This window comes from Peromyscus maniculatus, chromosome 14 (assembly GCF_049852395.1).
Source record: "Peromyscus maniculatus bairdii isolate BWxNUB_F1_BW_parent chromosome 14, HU_Pman_BW_mat_3.1, whole genome shotgun sequence".
Lineage (NCBI taxonomy): Eukaryota > Metazoa > Chordata > Mammalia > Rodentia > Cricetidae > Peromyscus > Peromyscus maniculatus.
In genome coordinates this window covers 88304314-88325085 of record NC_134865.1, presented here as the reverse complement: position 1 = coordinate 88325085, position 20772 = coordinate 88304314, and the positions used below count along the sequence as shown (strand labels likewise).

Sequence of the window (20772 nt, the reverse complement as noted above, 5' to 3'; positions counted from 1 at the left end):
AGTGCCCTGGCAGAATGCAAGGTGTGGGCAGTTTTAGCTCAGTTTTATGGTGACCAAAATCCAGGGGGAACTGTCACCATTGTGCCCTGTCTACTTTGGAGATGATAGTTTTTGTGCTAGGCATGAATATGTCTCTATAATGGGAAGTTTAAATATGTTGAATGTCATATTCAGATCTCTGAAGAGTTGAGGATCATCTATCTAGTGTGTCTGATTTTAGGCTTAAATTTGAAAACATATATAAATCAGGTAGATGTGACTAGTCCAGGGGGTGGGACAAGGGAAGGGGAAAGAGAAAGGGGAGGCGAGGGGGAGGGGAGGGGAGAGAGAGAGAGAGAGAGACAGACAGACAGAGGAAAAATGAAACTCCACGGAAGAGAAGTGAAGAGATTTTGGAAGTGTAGAACAGAGATTGGAAAACACAGAGCAGGCAGTTCCGTGCAGGGAGAGAGAACTTTAGAAAGGTAGCTGAGAGCAGAAACTGTGGACTGCAGGCCAGAGCAGCCGATACGGTAGTCTGCCAGCAGGACTGCAGTACCAGACCAAGAAAGGGTTGAGAAAGTGGCTGACTAGGAGGGAGGCAGCGGAGGGGAGGGAGGTGAGAGGTGACAGGGCCACAAGTGCATTGCAGCTCCTGGAGAGAGGTGAGAGAAACCTAGAGAGATGAGAATGGAAGGGAAAAGGGAGCTGGTAAATGTAGGCTTGAGTGCACGGGCCTAGCGAGGAATAGGCGGAATCAAAAAAAGTGGGGAATTTGGCTTCAGGAAGGGAGGGGAGCAGAGGCAGCCACTGGCAGCGGCTGCTACAGCGGGGGCAGGGTTGGCACAGGGGTGAGTGTGGGCGGGGACAGCCATGGGCTGTGGCTGCAGGGGGGGGGAGGAGGGCTGTGGGCGGGGCCAGGCTGGGGTGGGGGGAGTGCGGTGGGAGGAGGTGGGGCTCTGGATGCAGGCTGAAAGGAGGGGCCTTTTGGAGTCAGGACAGCCGGGGCTGTAAGGGCCGGGCGGCTTTGCCTGTGCGCAGGGAGACGGGCCAGGGGGGCGGGCCCAGAGCACGGGGCTGTCTGTCTATCAATCAGTCACCGTGTTTCTTTGGAACCGGCGGCAGAGGTTTGGATGGCCAATGGGAGAATAGAAACTGCAAGGGAGAAGCTTGGAGCCGTGGGGAAGCTTTCGGAAAAGCAGGGGGACAGGCGGAGGCGCTGGACACCTGGAGGAGGAGAGGAGGGAGGGGAAAGGAGGGTATATCTCCTTCGGTTCGTTCCCATAACATTGTAAAGGTGGTCATTTTGTTTGATTTCCTAGGGAATATAAGGGCTATTTTGAATGTTAAGATGTATTAGTAATGTGTGTGAACTGGGGTTTTCAGTCGAGCTGCAGGGAGCAGATCCCATCACCACTGTTGGCTGGCGAGCCAAGGTCAAGAGCCAGAGGCGTCTGTGAGGGGAGGGGTGGTCGGCAAGCTCCTTCACCTAGAGGGGCCACCAAAAGTGAAAGAAAAACCGCCAACCAAGCCGAAGTGAACACTGAAGGCCGCGGTGGGGCGCGTTCTCCCCACCCCCACAAGACAGCGCAGGGATGCGGGACACCCAACAGTTATCACCCGGTGTCTCGAGGGATGCTTAGGATGGCGAGTAAGGGAAAACTCACCAATTAGCTGCTGTTGGATGAAGTGAATGGGAGCCGGCCAGTCTGGAAAATGAGAACTGGGTTGGGGATCCTGTAGATCGAACCCAGTTATGATTCAATTTCCGGAACCAATGCAAGGGAGTCCTCACCCCCCACACCCGTTTGGTATGGGACACACCCAGACACCAATTCTCAGCACAAAGGAGATTTATTACCCTAGAGGGGCAAGCGGGGGTGGGGGTGGGGGAGGCTGCAAAGGCGGACAGCAATCAGAAAAGTGTGCATGTGTGTGTGTGTCGTAGTGTAGTGTTTTTTTGCTTGTGTTTTTTTTTGTTTTGTTTTGTTTTTTTTTTGTTTTGTTTTTCGAGACAGGATTTCTCTGTGTAGCTTTGCACCTTTCCTGGAACTCACTTGGTAGCCCAGGCTGGCCTCAAACTCACAGAGATCCGCCTGCCAGTGCTGGGATTAAAGGCGTGCGCCACCACCGCCCGGCATGTGTAGTGTGTTTTTAAAAGGGGGAGTCTGTGCTAGGGTGAGTTCGTAACTCCTGATTGGACATTTTGATCGTTGGACCTTGGTGTTTAGTCTCAGGAATGAGTCAGTGGCCAAACAGGGAATGGACCTTGGAGCTAGCTTTAGGAATGTAATCTAACGGTTTTTACCAAGGGAGAGGGAAAGGGAGAGACGGGCAGGGCCTGTCAGCACGTGTTTGCCATGGACAGGCCTCACCATGGTCTCCTTACAGCTGTCCCACATGTGCTGCTTCCATTGTCGCAGCATGCTCTCCAGTTCATTAGCCACTTGGAGAGCATCCTGTACTCAAACAGCAGGTCCCATTCACCAAGGAGGTCCATCACTCCATCCCGCACAGAAGATGACCACCCTGGGATTCCTTCCATGAGCACTCAACCTTCAGACAGCTCAGCCTCAGAGGCATAGCTTATTACAGGAGACATACTATTATCCTTCTGAGACTCATCTCTGGCTCTGCCAAGGCCCTGTTTGGGTGCCAAGCTTTGAATAACTTTTCCTGAGCAGCCAATTTCTATTCACCCTAGATACAAAGAGGAATAATAGAACAAATAAAGGATCCCATTCACGTACACTGTGACAAACCAACGAGTTCCGTGAGATGACTTATAGGAGCCTGGATGAGACGCTACTTCCAGGAGCACATGTGACTTAGGCAGCTGCATCCCGGGTGATGAGTCACCAAAGCTGCATTCCTGGAGTCAACACCACTAAAGAGTCTCCTCGTCCAAGAAATTGTTATTACTTATGTATCCCTGGAGAGACGCGTTGTGAGCCTTTCCCCTCCCTCCATATGGGATCCCAATGCAGATAAGTACAGCTGCTCTGATTCAAGGTGGCATTAATCATGCCCAGCTTGAAGGAAACAGGCACAAAAGAAGCTTATTACTTTGTCTTTAGCCAGAACAGCCTGGGCACTTTGCAGATGTTTTATTCCTGGGGTTTTTGGAAGCCTTGAGCAGTAGCAGGAGATGACAACAGTGTTAGAGCTCTCTTACACACAGGCCACACGTGTAAGTTTATGGCTATCCAGTGTCTTCTGTCTACTCCCACCGCCCCTCCTTGCCTGCTTCTGCTCGTCATTTGGCTGTGGCTGTTCTCTTGGAGTTTGTTGCTATTGCCAGTTACCGTGACTGCCACCGTCACTACCACTGTCCTGTTAGTGCTGCCACTCTTACCTTTGTGAAGGGGAAACAAAGGCAGCAACCGTGACAGCCGAAACACTGGACACTGTCAAGATCCCAACCCACAAGGCCTGTTTGGGACCTTGTCACACCAGCAACACTACTTGCACTGTTACTAGATCACCCTGCTCCGCTGATGGTGAAGATCAAAAGTAGTCGTGGAAAGACCACTCCAGAGAAGCCTTATCATTGGCCTAATGTTGCAACACCAGCAATAGTACAAGTCTATAGTTGACTCAAAAAGTGAACCAAGCCACCTGGCTATACAGTCAGAAAGGGTATGAGCAAGTTGTGTACCAGTTGTGGCAGACCTTCATGTAAATAATGCATTATGTTTGTACCAACAATGCAAGGGTCCCTTATGCAAATGAAAGCTGTGCTTTCACCAATCGCAGAAGCCATTTATGCAAATGAAGAACTGTGTTTACACTAGTAACAGTCCAGTTTGTGCACTGTGGTGGTTTGAATAGGTATGACCTCGCAGATTCATGTGTTTGAATGCTTGGCATATAGGCAGTGGCACTATTAGGAGGCGTGGCCTTGTTGGAGGAAGTGTGTCACTGTGAGGGCGGGCTTTGAGATCTCTTATATGCTCAAGCTACACCCAAAGTGGAAGAGTTGACTTTCTATTGTCTGAGGATCAAGATGTACAATTTTTTTTTTTTTTGGAGCTGAGGACTGAACCCAGGGCCTTGAGCTTGCTAGGCAAGTACTCTACCACTGAGCTAAATCCCCAACCCCAAGATGTAGAACTCTTGGCTCCTTCTCCAGGATCATGTCTTCCTGCACACTGCCATGTCCTGCCATAATGATAATGGACTAAATCTCTTAAACTATAAGCCAGCCCCAATTAAATGTTTTCCTTTATAAGAGTTGCCATAGTCACGGTGTCTTTTCACAGCAATAGAAAACCAAACTAAGGCATCGACCACCAAGGAAAGTGGCGTAGGCAAAAAATACTATAAGGTTATCTACAATGAATTAAGGTTTCTGATGGCAAAAAGTCTGGTTGTGCTTTCAGGAGCCAGAGTTGTACTTTGGCAGTAAGCAGACGTAGTAGCAGTGTAGCCTCCTCAAGGTGTCACAGAGTATTCAAAGCAATTAATATTTACAAGAGAGTAGTGCATCTGGCTTCTTGACTAGGCAGCCAGGGCACCAAAAAAGGGTGCAACAGTTGTTAACTAGGGAGTCAGACTACCTGCCACCAATATCTTAGATTATTTAGAGGAAAATAAATATCAAAAAGGATAATGAGGATAAAGGTTTACTGCTGACATTAACAGTGATGCAACAGTATTTAATAGTGTTTGACTCTTATCCTACCCACAGACTCCAGGGAGAGGTAGGGCCCTCTAATCTCAAGTAACAGAAACTGGCCTTAGAAAATGTGGAAGGGAGAAACTTCAAAGTTGTAGTACTGATGCTCCAATGTCATCTGAACCTGTATGGGGACTGGGATTGTCTGGTGAGGTCTCATGCCAGCATCTGTCCAATACATACTCGATTATGAGCCTTTCAGGTCTACTACATGACCAAAAAAGGGAAGCAACCCAAATGTCTATCAGTAGGCAAGTGTACAAACAGAAGTATTCTGTCTATTCAGTGGAATGGTATTCAGGCACAACACATGGCATGCTGACAAATGCTTTACTGAGGATGACCCTGAAGCATGATGCTTAGTGAAAGAAGCCAGGCACTAATAGCTATAGGGAGTGATGCCCTTATATGGAAGTCCCAACTATTTTCAAGTCTGCAGAGACAGAAAGATGAGGATTTGCTGAGGTGGAAGACAGTAACTGGAGAATGACCACTCATGACGGTGAGTTCTGAGGTAATGAACATTATCGGAAGTTAGCATTAATGGGCACATCATTTGCATACTTTAAGAAGGAAAATTTCATGGTTGAAATTCTATCTCAGAGAGGTTTCTAAAACATGGACATTAATACACATTCTCAGAGCTGGGCTGAGATCACAGTTTCTCTGAGCTGGCATCAGAAGCTTCTCCTCATAGGTTAGGGAGATAGCTATGATCACAACATCAATACTCCACCAGTGGAGGCTTGATTCATTCACCAAAGTCCACCCAGTCAGGAACCAAGGAATACCACAAAGTCATACCACACAATCTCACACAGGAATTATTGGGGCTGCCTTGGCATGGGCAAGAAGCACCAGGGAACTAGCAGAAGGCAGACTTTATACAGGGTTTCTTGGGGGAGGGGTTTTTCAGGGTGGAGATTGGTGAGATTTTAAGCTAAGTCCAAGAATTGGTGGGATTTTGTGCTCAGGAATTGGTGGGTTTGGGTAGGTTTTCAAACCTGGCAGTGGACTTGGACTTCTTGTTCTATAAAAGTAACTAGATAGCTCTTTCCAGCACTAAATGCATTTTGTTTTTTATACAGTTTTTTTTTTTTTTTGGTTTTGGTGTAGATTCATTGAAGTAGATTTCATTCATTTTGACATTTTCATACCTATTACATATGCAGATTCACCCCAATTTGCTGTCTTGCCCCCATTCCATTCTCTCTTGTTCTCTGTCTTCCTATATAGTTCCCCTGCTACTTTTGTTTTACTTTTTAAAACTCTAGCTTCTGCATGAGAGAACAAGCAATCTTTGTCTTTCTGAGTCTGGCTTATTGTACTCAACATGATGATCTGCTTTCCTGGAAGTGGCCTATTTCTATTCTTTATGGCTGAATGATGACATTGTATTACTCTATGGAGAGGGAAGTGAGTGAAATTAAGTTTGCTCTGGCCCCTGGTGTTGCCAACTCTAAGTGACCTGGCAGTAAATGCCACACTCCCTGCTGGCATCAGGTCTTCTCGGGTAGAAAAGGATTCAGCCATCCGCCTCAGAGGAGTATGTCCAGGTAAGCACTTGGTCCTTACACACATCATGTGTCAACGTGTATGAGAGGATGCTGGTCACCATGAGTGGTGAAGATGTGCTTCTGTAGCTGGAAGTTTTCCTGTGTCCTAGCGAGCCAGCAGTTGGGACAAATCTCTTCCACTATCGTCCCCCAAGTAAACACACAGAGGCTTATATTAATTATAACTGATTGGCCATTAGCTCAGGCTTATTACTGACTAGCTCTTACACTTACATTAACCCATAATTCTTATTTTGTTTAGCCATGTGGTTTGGTACCTTTTCTAAGTTCTGCCTTGTCATCTTGCTTCCTGTGTCTGGCTGGCAACTCCTGACTCAGCTTTCTCTTCCCAGAATTCTCCTTGTCTGCTTATTGTGCCTATACTTCCTGCCTGGCTACTGGCCAATCAGCATTTTTTTTTATCAACACACATTTACAGCATACAGAACAACATTCCACAGCACTTCCCCTTTTCTGTCTAGTCAAAAAGGGATTTTAACTTTAATCTAGTAAAATTACAAATAATAGAACAGCTTTCAAGCAAGAATTACAGTTACAATATCTAGTCTATTTGTATTTGGCAAAATTAAAGAAAATAGTCTATCTATCCTATATTTGTGAGTCTAAAGTTTCATATATAATTTATCTTTTATCATGACTAAGGAAAATTACAATAATAACTTCCATTCTGAATCAGTATTACCTTTTTGATGAGCATCAAGGCTATTTCTTACCTTGGCACTAGGTACTTGAGGTGTAGAGAAGCTATGGTAGTCCTAAGCTACACAGAGGCATGTAGGGGATTTGAAAATGGGCAGTATAACCTCAGTGCTTTCCATAGCTGGAGATACAAACAGGCTTCTTTCAGAGATCAATTATAAATATTTCTAAAGACAAGCAAGCTTCTTTTAGTATTCATTTAGTATTTTTGTAGAACACATTAGTCACATTTTCTCGTTTTAAAAAATATGACAACAGGGGTCTAGTGAGATGGCTCATTGGGTAAAGGATACTCACCATATAAGCCTGGTGACCTGAGTTCAATCCTCAGGACCCTTATTAACAGTCAATGGAGAAAACTGACTCTACAAAGTTGTCCTGACTTCCACATGTGCACTGTGGCATGCACACGCACCTGTACACACTTGTTCACTGAAATAAATGACCCTGGGTATAGTAGTGCAGACTTACAATCCCAGCACTCATAAGGGTAAAGCAGGACTACAAACTCAAAGGTACTCTGAGCTTTGTAGTGAGACCGCCTAAGTCCCTTGTGTAACCTCCAAATCTGACATTGACTCCCTTTCATTTGGACACTTGTTGAGGACTCTTGGCTGGCAGTCTTCTTTTGAATTTGCTCCCTCTCCATTGTCAGAATCAATGAGTTGTTCTGAGCAGCATGGGTCCTTTGCTGCCATCTTTGACTTGCAAGTTTGATTAAAATGTGCCTAGGCATGGCTTTTAAAGTTTATCTCACTTATAGTTCCTTCAGTTTAATATGTAAATACTTCCCATCATACTTTGTCAAATTTTCTTCTTTTGAGATAAGTTCTTATGTAGCCCAGGCTGGTCTGGACTTACATACCTGTGTAGCTAGAGTTTTCCTGCCTTGCCCACAGTCAGGACAAATCTTTGTCACCTGCCAGTCCCACAGCCGCTCAGACCCAACCAAATAAATACAAAGACTTATATTGCTTACAAACTGTATGGCCGTGGTAGGCTTCTTGCTAACTGTTCTTATAGCTTAAATTAACCCATTTCCATAAAGCTATACCTTGCCACGTGGCTCGTGGCTTACCGGCATTTTCACATGCTGCTTGTCGTGGTGGCTGGCAGTGACTCCTTCTGTCTTCCTGTTCTTTCTTTTCTCCTCTCTGTTAGTCCTGCCTATACTTCCTGCCTAGTCACTGGCCAACCAGTGTTTTATTTATTGACCAATCAGAGTAATCTGACATACAGACCACCCCACAGCATATCTGAGTTTAGCATTGAACTCCTGACCTTTCTGCCTCTATATCCCAAGTGCTGGAATTACAGGTGCATGCCACCACACCAACCTCAAGATGTTCTTTTAAAAACATTTAAAAATAACATTACTCATTTATTGTGTGTGCATGCACTTGCCAGCACATATGTGGAGTTCAGAGGGCAACTTGGAGGAGTCAGTTCTCTCCTACATGGATTCTGGGGATGGAACATAGTTATCAGTCTTAGTGGTAAGTGCCTTTATCTGCTGAGCCATCTCAGCAGATATCATCTTAAAACATTTCTTAGGTGCTCCTATCTGTAGCACAAATCCTAAGTGGTCTAATAATAAAAATCTGGAGCCAGATATCAGGGTGAAAGCTGAAAGATCAGAGAAGCAGAGCAGCCAGACACTAGAAGACTTCTTACCTCTACGAATCATCAGACTGAATGGGCTGAGATCCTATTTCCACCTCCCTAGTGCTGGGATTGAAGGTGTGCACTACTACTGCCCAGCTATGTTTCTCTTTTAGACTGGTTCAATGTTGTGTAGCACAGGGTGGCCTTGAACTCCTGATCTTCCTGTTTCCTCCTCCCAAGTGCTGGGATTAAAGGTGTGTGACACCACTGCCTGGCCTCTAGTGGCTAACTCTGCCCTTTAATCTTCAGGCAAGATTTATTTGTTAGAGTACAAATAAAATATCACCACACCTCTCCATTCTTTATGGGCCTCTCACTATGTGTTCCTTCATTTCTCTTTATTCTGCATTACCTTTGTTCCTTGGATTGGTTGTCCTTATTGACCCATCTTCATATGCTGAGTCTTTCTTCTGTCTGTTCAAATCTGCTGAACTCTAGTGAACCCTGAGTTCCTGGTATTTAATTCAAGAATTTCTACTTGTTCTCCTATGTCTTCCCATTCTTTAGACATGTAGTTTCTTTTGTTTGTTTCAACATATTACAGTTGCTAATTTTAGGTCATCTGGACTTCCTTAGAGACAGTTTCTATTGACTGTTTTTGTCCTTTCCCTCAGCATATGGCCTGTATTTTATTTCCTTGTGTACCTCATGATTTTGAGGTTAAAAACTCAATATAGTATGACAATTCTGTAAATAAGCTTCTTCCTCTCCACAGGCTTTGTTGCTGCTTTTTTTGGATTAACTGTAATACCTAAAAGGCACATTCTTTGAAGTCTCTGCCTGATTAGTTTATGTGATTAGTTAACACGTGAATCAAGATTTTTTTTTTTTTTTTTAGTACTTTGGATTAATCCCTTCCTCTTTATGGTACCCAGAAACAAGACCAGGACTTTTGTAGATTATTTCCAGGTATGCACATGCCCTCCTCACGCACACCTTTTTAAGTCCCCCAAACATTTTACAACCCTTTTTTCCTGGATTTTCCTTTGTTGTTTTCATCAGCGTCTGTCTCTAGAGGTACCACAGGCTCAGGCAGCTAGCTGCAATATTATGTCTGACAGACACAATGGACACAGATTTCCTAGGATCCAGACAAGTCACACAGGTTCTGGGAATAAGACATTTCCTTAATCCATTCTTTCCCCTTTGGAGGTTGTAGGTTTTCACTGCTGTTGTATGCTTTTCTTTTTTTAAATGTTCCTATTTTCTAGTCATGCGCAGCAGAAGGAGCAGGCATGATGCTGTTTAAGTCTCTAGCTCCTCAGACACCTAGACAAACAGAGACAAAGACAGGAGGGAACCTTGCTAGACCTCCCCTAGAAGACAGATGCTTTAGAGGGAACTAGATGCACTAGCCTTGAGCACTGAAGGAAAGTCTGTTTCTGATATCAATTTGGAAAGCACAGATGGTCAGTGGTATTAAGAATACAAAATAAAACTGAAAAAAAAATAGGGAACATACATATTTCAATATTTAGAGTCTAAGTAAAGGGAAAAAAAGAAAAAGAAATCTTTTAGGAACACCAACAGTGAACAGTAATACAGAAAGGGTCGGGTGTGACTCAGTGGTCGAGTGCTTGCCCAGCATGCATGGTGTACTATTAATTTTTCTAAATGAAGGGATGTAAAGCAGGGCACTGTAAAGGACAAACAAACTAGACTGGGAGCACACAGCTGTAATCTCCACATTTAGGAAGCTGAAGTAGGAGGACTGTTAGTTGAAAGCCGGCTTGGCTACTCTATCAGTAAACAAACAAGGAAGGCCAAGCAAAGGTGGCATTTCAGCACATGAGTAAAGAAACCAATATTGTTAGATGTGAAGATGCCTAAGAAAGACTACAAAGTATTTTCTCAGGCCTACTCAGATACTGAATACCCGAGTATTCCCATCTTGTTCAAACCTATCACAGCAGCTTGTTTAGGACTTCTCGGTGTTCCAGTCTTATTTAGTCTACTTTTCCTACTCAACCATTACCCTTTAAAGCCCAGAGTCTGTGAGCTGGGTAGAGAAGAGTCAAACTGAGATGGGGACAAGAGTACTAGGAAAGAATGCACAAAGAGATATACAGGACACAGCATGTGGACTTGCCAAATGATCCGACCCACACTAAAAATTTCACTTCAAGAGACAAACAACATATTACAAGTGAGCTAACAAAAGTTTTATTGAATAAATACATGTGCTGTTATGTAAAATTAATTAAGCAAAAAACACATTCTATGATTAAAAAACCAAAACCCAACCCTCTATAGCCTCCTCTACAGTGGGTAATCTAGATGGGACCGTCATTGCAGCAACCAGAGGACACATATCCAGCAGCCTGTGCTCTCTGCATCTGAGGTTTCTGAAATAATCCAACTCTCGTGAGGACTGACCTCTGCATAAGGCCTGCCTGTGGAGGAAATCTAGAGTGCAGATTACAAGTGGTGGAAATATAGTTGCAAGGCTGCTTCTGTCTTCATCTGAAACTTAGATTCCTTTGTACTTTAAGGCACAGGATGAGCCACCACTTGAATAAGTTCGTGGAGCTGTACTTCAAATCACTAATTTCCCCTCATTGGTTTGGCTCAGAGTAGAAAACTTAAATGTTCTTTTCCCCTAGATAAGTCACTAAAAACCAAAAGTTAACATTTTGAGAACTCAGTATCTTCTTGCTTCAGGACACTGGAATGTGCCAGACATAGGACTACAAGCAGGAGGTGGGCTGGTATTACCGGACTTGCTCTCTCCTTTCCAAAGAGTATGGAGATAGCTACTAGAGGACTCATATGATGCAGGTGGGGAGACTCTATCTGAATTCTGGTGCCAGCTTTTGTGACTGCAGCAGAGGGCATCATTGTGAGATGTTACATTGACTTATTAGGGGACTGTACCCTTAACTATACTCAATTTCCCTAATTGTTAAAAAAAATATTTCATTAAATAAAATACACACTGAACAGATTAAGAATATGGGTACAAAACCATTTGTTAAGGTTGTTGTTGAAAAACCATTGACATGATAAAATTTCATCAAGAAAATCTCCTTTATAGATTATGACAGAAGCCCTTCAGTGGACCTAAGGATACTTAAGGAAAAAAAAAATCTATCATGGTCACACAACTAGCTTTAATAAGATATTACCTGTCTTTCTCCTGTGACTAACCTGCCACCCTTAAACGTTTCATGTGCATATATGTTCATGTGTGTGACATACACATCAATTTTCTCCCAGTAAAACCAATCCTGCACACTAATAGAAAAAGATTTATAAACAGGATTCAAAGGATGGTGTCAACAGACAGGAGAGTGAGGTTACTCTGGCCCTGTGACTACCTAGGATATGCTGTGAAGAGCCACAGACTCCATTACAAATGCGCCCATGGCACATTACAAACTGAGGCACACTTTCATCTGCTAGACAGGAGGAGAGTGTAAAAGGAACACTCAGTATTTATCAGAGGCACTTTGGTATGTTTGGTCACATAAGCTTCCCATAGGTTGTTTAGTTCCAGGAAGCATGTGAAAAGAACTACTCCAATTTTGATTACAAAGCTGTATTTTCCTGCTATACGTGTACATAGTTTTAAATGAGCTCATAGCTGAGAAGCCCTTTTCATCCTGTAGCTTAAAATGCATACTGAAAATCTTCCTATACTTGTGCGTATTTTGTTTACAGGCATGCATAGCTTATAATACTGTGATATAGCCTCACCTCACAAGAGGTTCTGGGGGACTCTTACATATGTAAAACATGCTTTTCATGATCTAAAAGGAAAAAAGGATTCTAAAATAAAAATTGTATAATACTATCCTAATATGATCTGATATGGCACAAACTGAGAATATCCAGAAAACGGCAAGACTGAGAGCTGCTGTTGCTGGCACTGGGCAGGATCTCTCCCTCTGTCCTGTGAGGTCCCACGTGTCAGGGAAGGCAGAGGAAGCTCTGTCCAGAGGTGTGTATCCTATGCGATGGGCACAGAGCCAGCTTCTCCCACCAAGAGCAAGTGCACTGCCAGTCTTTAGCACAGCACCCCTCGTACTCTGCAGTCTGTTTCACCACTTCACTAACAACAGGCTGTCTTTATAGGGTTAGAAACACGGACGAAACAAACAAGGATTGCATCCAATCTGGACAATACCTTATCTCCTGATATTGGAGGTTAGTTCCTATGCTTTGGGCAAACTATAAAGTATGCATTTCCTTTTCCCAAGATCGGGTCTTGCTGCCTAACTCTTGGTTTTCTTGCCTTGGCTTCCCATATCCTGGGATTACAGGTATGAGGTACCACACCTGGCATGTATCTCTCTCCAGTATTTCATGAATCAGTTATAACAAACAATTACAAACAAACAGCACATTTCATTCTTATGTAATAAATTTCAGATGAGTATACTGTGATTCATGAGCTTTGACAGTACTCTTGGTATTACCTATTACTCAGTTATACAAATTGTTTAGTAAGCCACTCACTGACTTCTCACTATATCTTCCTATTTACAATAATGTTAATAATTTGAACACTTTCTTTTATCATTCATACTAGACATAAATATCCTAATATTTAATAATTTTCCATTTTTCCCTTAAAAAAACCATACCACATAACAGATCTATAAGAAGTTTTTGCTGAAAAGATGAAAATGATTATTTGTCACAGAATTTAATAAGTTTTAGAAGAGAATATGTATTTCCTTGATACATTTTCTTCTTTATCCAAACCAGCATGTAGCTATTATAAAAAACAGAGTCTATTTACATGGTATAGTGCACCTCCAGGATGCAGGACAAGGCAGAAATAAGCAAGTGCAGGTGTCTGCTTCGCAGCAGGCGTGCTGACAGAGTCCACACAGCACAGAACACACTAATACCCCACTGCACACTGCAGTGCCTGCTCAAGCACTGAGGGAACGCAGCAGGGAAATTTAACAGGAATATTGGCCACATTTTCCTACAATGCCAACAGTTTTATAAAATTAAGGTATGTATAACTCAATACTTAAAATTATAAAAATAGCATTGGTACATCTGCAAGAGGGTGTGTTCCATGTTGAGGTGGTACGATACATTGAGAAATAGGCCTTACGTCCAGCGTGGCTACGTCATCACCTGTGGCCTTGTTCCATCTTCTGTGAGGTCATACCTGAGAAAGCACAGAAAAGTACAATAGATTTGGGTCAGGCTAGGTTTCTCTGGGAACTGCCTGCTACCTGGGATAGGGGTGCACTCACCACTGGGTCCAGCCCTTAGCGAGTTCTTCAGATGCCAGAGCAACCAGCACCTGCGGGTGAAGAGAAGGTACCATGAAAACTGTTGAGTGACTCCTTTTAGACCGTCCACCACTCCTACCGAACTTAACAATGTGGAACTCTCCTGTTCCTCAGAGCTGAGGTTCTCATTTTCAAAAATCTTTTCAACCTTTATATGGCTGAATATATTCAAGAGATCCTTCTTGTATCAAATAGTATTAAAAATGATTATGAAACATAGGCAGAGGCAATTTATGGAGACACTGGCAAGTATCATTAATAGCAGTGTGGAGCTGGGATGTGAAGTGACTCTGAAAGGCTCATGTTTTAAAAGCTTGGTTGCCAACTAACTGATGGGCTTCTGGAAGTGCCTAGAACCTGAAGTCTCTGACCTAAGTAATGGATTAGTCCCTAGTGGATTCATATTATGATGGCAATGGGAAATGGTGGGTAGGTGGGGGGTCTAGCTGAAGGAAGTTGGTCACTAGGGATGTGTTCTGGAAATCAGCACTTTCTCTTTGGTCTCCTCACATCTGCTTTCTGGCCACTGTGAGGCGGACGGCTTGGTTCTCCCTCACGCTCCTCACCAGGATGTTCTGCCTTACAACTAGCCCAGAAATAATAGAGGCAAGTGCCGATGCACTGAAACTTCTGAAATCAGGAGGCAAAAATAAACCTTCCCTCCTTTACACTGTCTCCCTTAGGTACCTGTTGTAGCCCAGCGGGCACAGAACACTTCTGCTGGTGACGAAGTGGCACCTACAACTTGAAGCCCTTGTCCCTATCTAAACCTCTGTACACTGTAAAAGAACACATAAACCTACGCCAAAGTTAGACATGACATGGAAGAGACAAAAGACAATCTGGAGGAACAAAGTCAGTGGCATGCAAGAGGAAGAGCAGTGATTAGCCAAGGAGGTGGGCTGGTGGGCCCTTTGAGAACATGTTCCTTCATGTTTTCTTCCAATGTAGTATTGGGTAGTTTTTAAAGCTTAAAAAAAATTAACCTTTCAACTAAGTTCCTGATATTAGTATTAGTAATAAGCCGACAGTATGGATGTATGAAAACAGCTATGTGTTGATGTCTTACACAGTGTGAGAAACAAGCATTAATCACAGAATGAGCTTCCTTCCTCCCCACTTACACAAGCTATGATCTAAACTGCACTACAGCGAAGTGTTTCATTTTACAATGTGTAGGATACAAGTAATTTAAAAAATTACTTTGCCAAGAAGCCCTTTATCTTTGGACAGGAAGCCACCACTGTTCTTCACCGCTACATCCAGTGTTCTCCTTTGCACCTCAGGCAGCGAAACACTGAAATCGAAGCTGCAATGGGAAGAGATACCTATGTTAATTCTCTACGATACTGCTGCACTTTCTCTTCACTAAAAATGTCATTTTTGTTTTTGAGATCATTCCAAACACTGTCTGCTTTTTCTTGTAAAACTGAGTTTCCTTTTTGGTGCTCACTTGGCTGACCTTGCATTAAATAAAGTTACCTTTAAAGAAGACATAAAACTGAGCCAACAAATACTGATGCTATTCGGCTGTATCACTTTCTCAAAAGTAGCAGATGCTGAACTGTCAGAGAACTATGAGGTGGGGGCAGTTTGCACAGAATGGTGATCGAAGGATCTCTGGGGTACCCACAAGCAACTCAGCCCATTAGACTGCTCACTAACCACACAAAGGTAGCTTCTATTAAGGTGACCACTTATGTTTTGCAAAATCATATCTACACTAATTTTTGAAATTGTTTTAGAAAAATAGAGCTTTTCTTAAAAATGTGTATTTTATATTATTATATCATAAAATAAAAATTTTAAATGTATTTTAAATTTTTATTTAAAATTTAGTATCAATATATGTTACCCACTAAATCAAAGTTCTTCAGAGTCATCAATAATTTGACCTTTAGCTGGGTGGTGGTGGCACACACCTTTAATTCCAGCACTCAAGAGGCAGAGGCAGGTAGATCTCTATGAGTTCTAGGCCAGCCTGGTCTACAGAGTAGTTCCAGGACAGCCAGAGCTACACAGAGAAACCCTGTCTCCAAAGCAAAAACCAAACCAAAACATGACAAAAATTTGACCTTTAATCATGCATCTCCCCGTGCCACTTTATACCTTGGATATATTAGGTTTAACACCACTGCTTCAAGGCCAAAGGCTTCTTGTTTAACTCATTTAACAAGCAACATGTGCCGGGCTAGCTAGAGCATCCTGTTTCTCAACAGTGCCCTGGGTTCTCAGGCCTGTCACTCAGAGGCATTTCTCAGGCCTGCCCTAACCCCCTGTCATTTCCTCCAGGCGCCTCCTAGCCAAATGAAGTGTCTCCTATACCTCTGATCAAACACGGGGTTGAGGGTCTTCTTGGACACGTGTGTTTTCCTTCTTCCTGATCTCCTCTTGTCTGGCAATAAATACATGCGGACATATGGATCAGAGCCGTCTTCTGAGAAGGCAATGAGGTTTCTTATAACACAAACCAGAGAAGACTAAATATTAGAATTAAAAAAAATAATAATTCCATCATATTCAAATTACTTTGTTAAGTTTTTATTTCATAGTATCTAAACCCCAAGGAGCAACACACACCAGATTTCCCCTAAGTGTGTTTCTGTACCACCAGCTGCTGCCATCACTTTTAAATTTCCCTTTTAGCAGCTTTGCCAGAGGAACTTTTGGCTTGACTACCTAAGCTCAGAGTGTGAGCAGGCATTCACAGCCCTTGCTCTATGCTTCTAACACACCTCCTCACCCTCTCACAGACGTCTATGGTTTTACCCACAGGAAATATAAGCCAAGGGCCTGAGAGGTAAACTTGGTCCCTCTGTCATTATGATCTCCAGTGGACACACTGGTTACTTCTTTAGTACCTCCAGTCATAGCTTCTGCCCAGGGTCAGCCTCCTCCATGAACCTGTCCCCCTGCTCTTTTCCTAGCATGACTAGTATGCGCCAAACACGCCCACTTCCAGGCAGGCAGGCTGTCTTCAGAGCCATGGGAGCAGCCTCTGCATCGCCTACCCTCATCAGTCACTATCTCAGCAGCCAGAATACATAAGGTCCCCAATAATCCCTTACTCTACATTTTCAGAATCTTGTTGGTCAATGCCACCCGTTCTATTTACCTATGTTTTAAAAAGACTTTTTATAAGCTAAACATATTCATATTTTAAACTGCTAGTGATACAGGGGGGAAATCACTAAGACAGAACATAACCAGCCAGGGGCAGCGGCAGCCAGCCTCACCTGCAGGAGTGCACAACCACAATGAGCTTATTCCTCTGGGAGCTGTGCCGGATAGTCAGCTGGATCTGCCCCAGGGGAGACTGTCCCAGGGTTGTCCCACTGTGGAAACAGAGTAATGTCACCAGCTGTGCCCCAACATCAAAGAGGTGTGGTGTATTGGTACCATCTATACAGTCATATAACGTCCATTCATCTAGACAAAATGGGACTTAATTACCCATGAACTTAAACATGATTTGAAACTTCTGAATATATACCAAATTCAAAGTATTTCACTTGAGGGTTCAAGATTCCTTAATTATTCGAAACGGATAGTTTTCCAGTGAGCACTCAAGGTACAAATAAGACACAGAGCTCTCTCCAGGACAAACATCAATCCTGTGGCCAAAGCACAGCCTGCTGCTGGGCAAGTCTTCTATCACTGCACTACACCCCTGACCTCCATGGGAGAGAGCATGAGAACAAAGGTGAGCACAGGTCAGGGGAGCGCCCCAGAGACAGGGCAAGTGCTGCGTCTGGAAGCACTTGTGTAACCACTGCCTCTGCTTTCCCGTTTCCTTATAACTGGACATACCTCCTACGACACAAGAGGAGGAGCAGTTTAAAAGGTTGATCTTCACATTTACCAGGGAAAATGTCTGAGGCTTATCCAAACAAACTGTCAGCACTACCTATAAGTCAGGACAAACATCCAAAGAAATCCAGTGGGGACTTGGTAGTGATGAGGGCCATATTTTACAGAGAAGACAGACAGGCCTCTGACAAACCTTTGCAGGGGACACAACGTTCAGCACATTAGTGACTATCCATGCAGGAGTCTGTCCCTGGAATGACCTGAGTGCATGGCGGCTACACCGCTCTAAGTCTCTTGCCTTTCCCACCTGTGAAACCTCTTATTCCACTTGTAACACATCCAAGGTTCTAAGCAGAACAGCACAACTCAAATTTCTTCCAGATAACTTAAGATCCTATCTCCCTCTCTGTGGTGTGCGAGATGAAAACTACAATAAACAATGATGTAGCATTAGTTACTTTTCAAGTTGACGTAGTCTTTGCCTCAGCTCCTGGGTGGCAATGGGCAGTGATATGTCTGAGGCAATGCTTGGGGTGGGTTCCTTGGCTGAGATGTGGCTTGGAGAGGCCAAGAGGCTGGAGGAGCTCCTGCCTAGGTCACGCTGCCCTAGAGGGCTGGCCTCAGGGGGCTGGGGCTTCTCCTCCCTGACAGGCTTCTCCTCCACTCCCATGACTGGTGTTGATGGAGCAGTGTTGCTACCACCGGTGCCTGGAGACACAGACGTCTGCGATTTGACAGGGATTCTCCTCCCTTCTTTGGAGACTGAGGGCCGCTTCACTTGAGCTGAGTGCTGGTAGTCTGGAGGCCTTTCTTGCTTCTCAAGATGGAGGACCTAGAGGGGAAAACAGTGACAGACGTGACATCCGGATACATGAATGGCTTTAGATGTATTCACTTGCAAGTATTTAAGATTCAGCTAATCTGTTCTTATTAAAATAGCATATTACAGAGAATTTCAAAAGCAAATTTTATCAGGCATGGTGGCACACGCCTTTAATCCCAGCACTCGGGAGGCAGAGGCAGGCAGATCTCTGAGAGTTTGAAGCTAGCCTGGTCTACATAGAAAATTCAAGGACAACCTCATAGGGAGAACCCGTCTCCAAAATACAAAACAAATTTTTAAAAGGCAAATTTAAAGCAACTAAAACTACTCTATTTCTGCAACATAAACACTTTTTCTGTGCCTTCTAATCTCTTCCACTTGAACATATTCTAATTATAGGACAAGACTCCCACTGGATCACCTGGTGAGCCGTGTGTCCTTGGCAAAAGATGAAATATCCCATTCTTCCAGGTAGTTTGCACCAGGAAACTCCCAAAGGAAAAATGCCAAGATACCTTGCCATCCAGAAACATCTCCCCAAACAACCAAGAGTAATACAGTAATAAAAGGATAGCCACACCATCCTGCACACTATGGATGGTAACACATGCAAGCCAGGGCTAGAGTCAGCAGGGCTCTCTGGGGTTTCATATCCACAGCTGCAGCTGGCTCCTTCCTTTCAGACCCCACACTTCACACTGTAACCAAGAGCTCTGGAGCCGGCAGACAGGCACCGGTGCCGCTGTCTCGACACCTGTGCTGCATCTTGATCACGTGCAAGAAGAACATTTCCACTGTACCCTGAGCAGACCAAGTCTATGTTAGTAAAATCTCATCCTTAGGGCTGGAGTATATAGTTCAGCAATAGAACACTGGCCTAGCATGTGTGAAGCTATGGGTTCAAACCCCAGCTTTGAAACAAAAAGTTAGCGTTTTCTTTTTTTTTGTTTCTTGAGACAGGGTTACTCTGTGAAGCAGTCCTGGCTGTCCTGGAACGTCTCTGTAGACCAGGCTGTCCTTGAACTCACAGAGATCTGCCTGCCTCTGTCTTCTAAGTGCTGGGATTAAAGGCGTGTGCCACCACCGCCTGGCGAAAAAGTTAGCTCTTTATTGTAATGTATATTTAATCTTGTTTGTTTTTAGGTGGGTATGTGTGCCAAGGTCAGAGGACAATCCTGTGGATTCTGTTCTCTTTTACAAAGTTTCAGTGACTGCATTCTGGATGTCAGGCTTGGGCAACTCAGCTTTACCTGCCATCTCCCTGGCTCAGCTTGAATACTTGAATGACCTTCCCTACATGTTTAAGCATTTATAGCAAATATTTACTTGGGTATTTTTATTTTGGACAAACCAAGTGTTTATTCCTGTAAATTCTACCTCTCCCAAGAGTTTATCAAACTGCTTTCTGAACAACCTCTGAAAATTCAATGTTAAGGAGCAAACTCCAATGGCATAGGCATAGACATACTTTCTGGATACCCTGGCCTGTTAGTGAATCTGGAAATAAAGGGTTTGTTCAGAATGGAGTCTAAATTGGACTCCCATAACTCTGTGAGAGTTTCTGCTCCCTTCAAAGTGTCAGCATGCTATCATTGTCACAGGCTGGGACTGGGCCGAAGCTGCTTTCTTCTCTCCCACTATGGAGTCCTGCTAAGAAGCATGCAGTACCCGGAGGGCAATCTTCATTTTTAAGGTGCTGTTTGGACCCGAGTTGCTGAGCTGGAACCGCTGGTTTATGGTCATGTTGTCACTCATAAGCAGTTGACTGAGCGGGATCCTCAGGCTCCCCAGAGAACACTGATGCTGCTCATCTTTGACCTGGAAAATGCAGAACAGAAAACACAGAGCTCTAAGGAAAACAATAGGAACCACAGGAGATGTAGCAAGGTCCACAGATTGGATCCAAAAACATACCAGCACAAAACAAAACATAACACATTTCATATATTTGTTTAAAATAGTGTGTCCAAAACTGTTAGGAAACCTTTCAGGAAAATTCAAAAGTATTTCTATAAGATGTCCCTGCCTTTTCCTCATCACAAAACCACGATGAGCACAACAAAGGACATTGGGGTGTTGGTGGCCCACCTCTTTAATCCTAGCACTTGGGAAACAGAGGCAGGCAGTTATCTGTTGAGTTCCAGGCCAGCCTGGTCTACACAGAGTTCTTGGACAGCCAGGGCTACACAGAGAAACTCTGTCTCAAAAAACAAAAACAAACAAAAAATAAATCTACTGTGAGAAACTTTGAATAAGAATTAACAGTCTAGGGGCTGGAAAGATGGC

The 20772-nt window shown here is 43.8% G+C and overlaps 2 protein-coding genes across 3 annotated transcripts in view; both read right to left on the bottom strand.

Annotated features, from left to right (window-relative positions):
* Positions 1-1725, bottom strand: part of Ncapg2 (non-SMC condensin II complex subunit G2) — an 86057-nt gene extending 84332 nt beyond the window's left edge. Inside the window, exon 1 of the mRNA XM_076551565.1 lies at positions 1647-1725. The gene's annotated coding sequence lies outside the window, so the exon portion shown is untranslated. The remainder of the gene's footprint in view (positions 1-1646) is intronic.
* A 9013-nt stretch (positions 1726-10738) lies between these two features.
* The window catches only part of Esyt2 (extended synaptotagmin 2), a 93401-nt gene continuing 83367 nt past the window's right edge, over positions 10739-20772 (bottom strand). For both annotated transcript variants that reach the window (XM_076551564.1, XM_076551563.1), the window contains 7 exons: positions 20155-20304; positions 18122-18495; positions 17090-17188; positions 16179-16310; positions 15057-15162; positions 13815-13864; positions 10739-13726 (listed from right to left, as the gene is read on the bottom strand). In XM_076551564.1, coding sequence (XP_076407679.1) covers positions 13681-13726; positions 13815-13864; positions 15057-15162; positions 16179-16310; positions 17090-17188; positions 18122-18495; positions 20155-20304 — 957 coding nt within the window. In that variant the 3' untranslated portion in view covers positions 10739-13680. The remainder of the gene's footprint in view (positions 13727-13814; positions 13865-15056; positions 15163-16178; positions 16311-17089; positions 17189-18121; positions 18496-20154; positions 20305-20772) is intronic.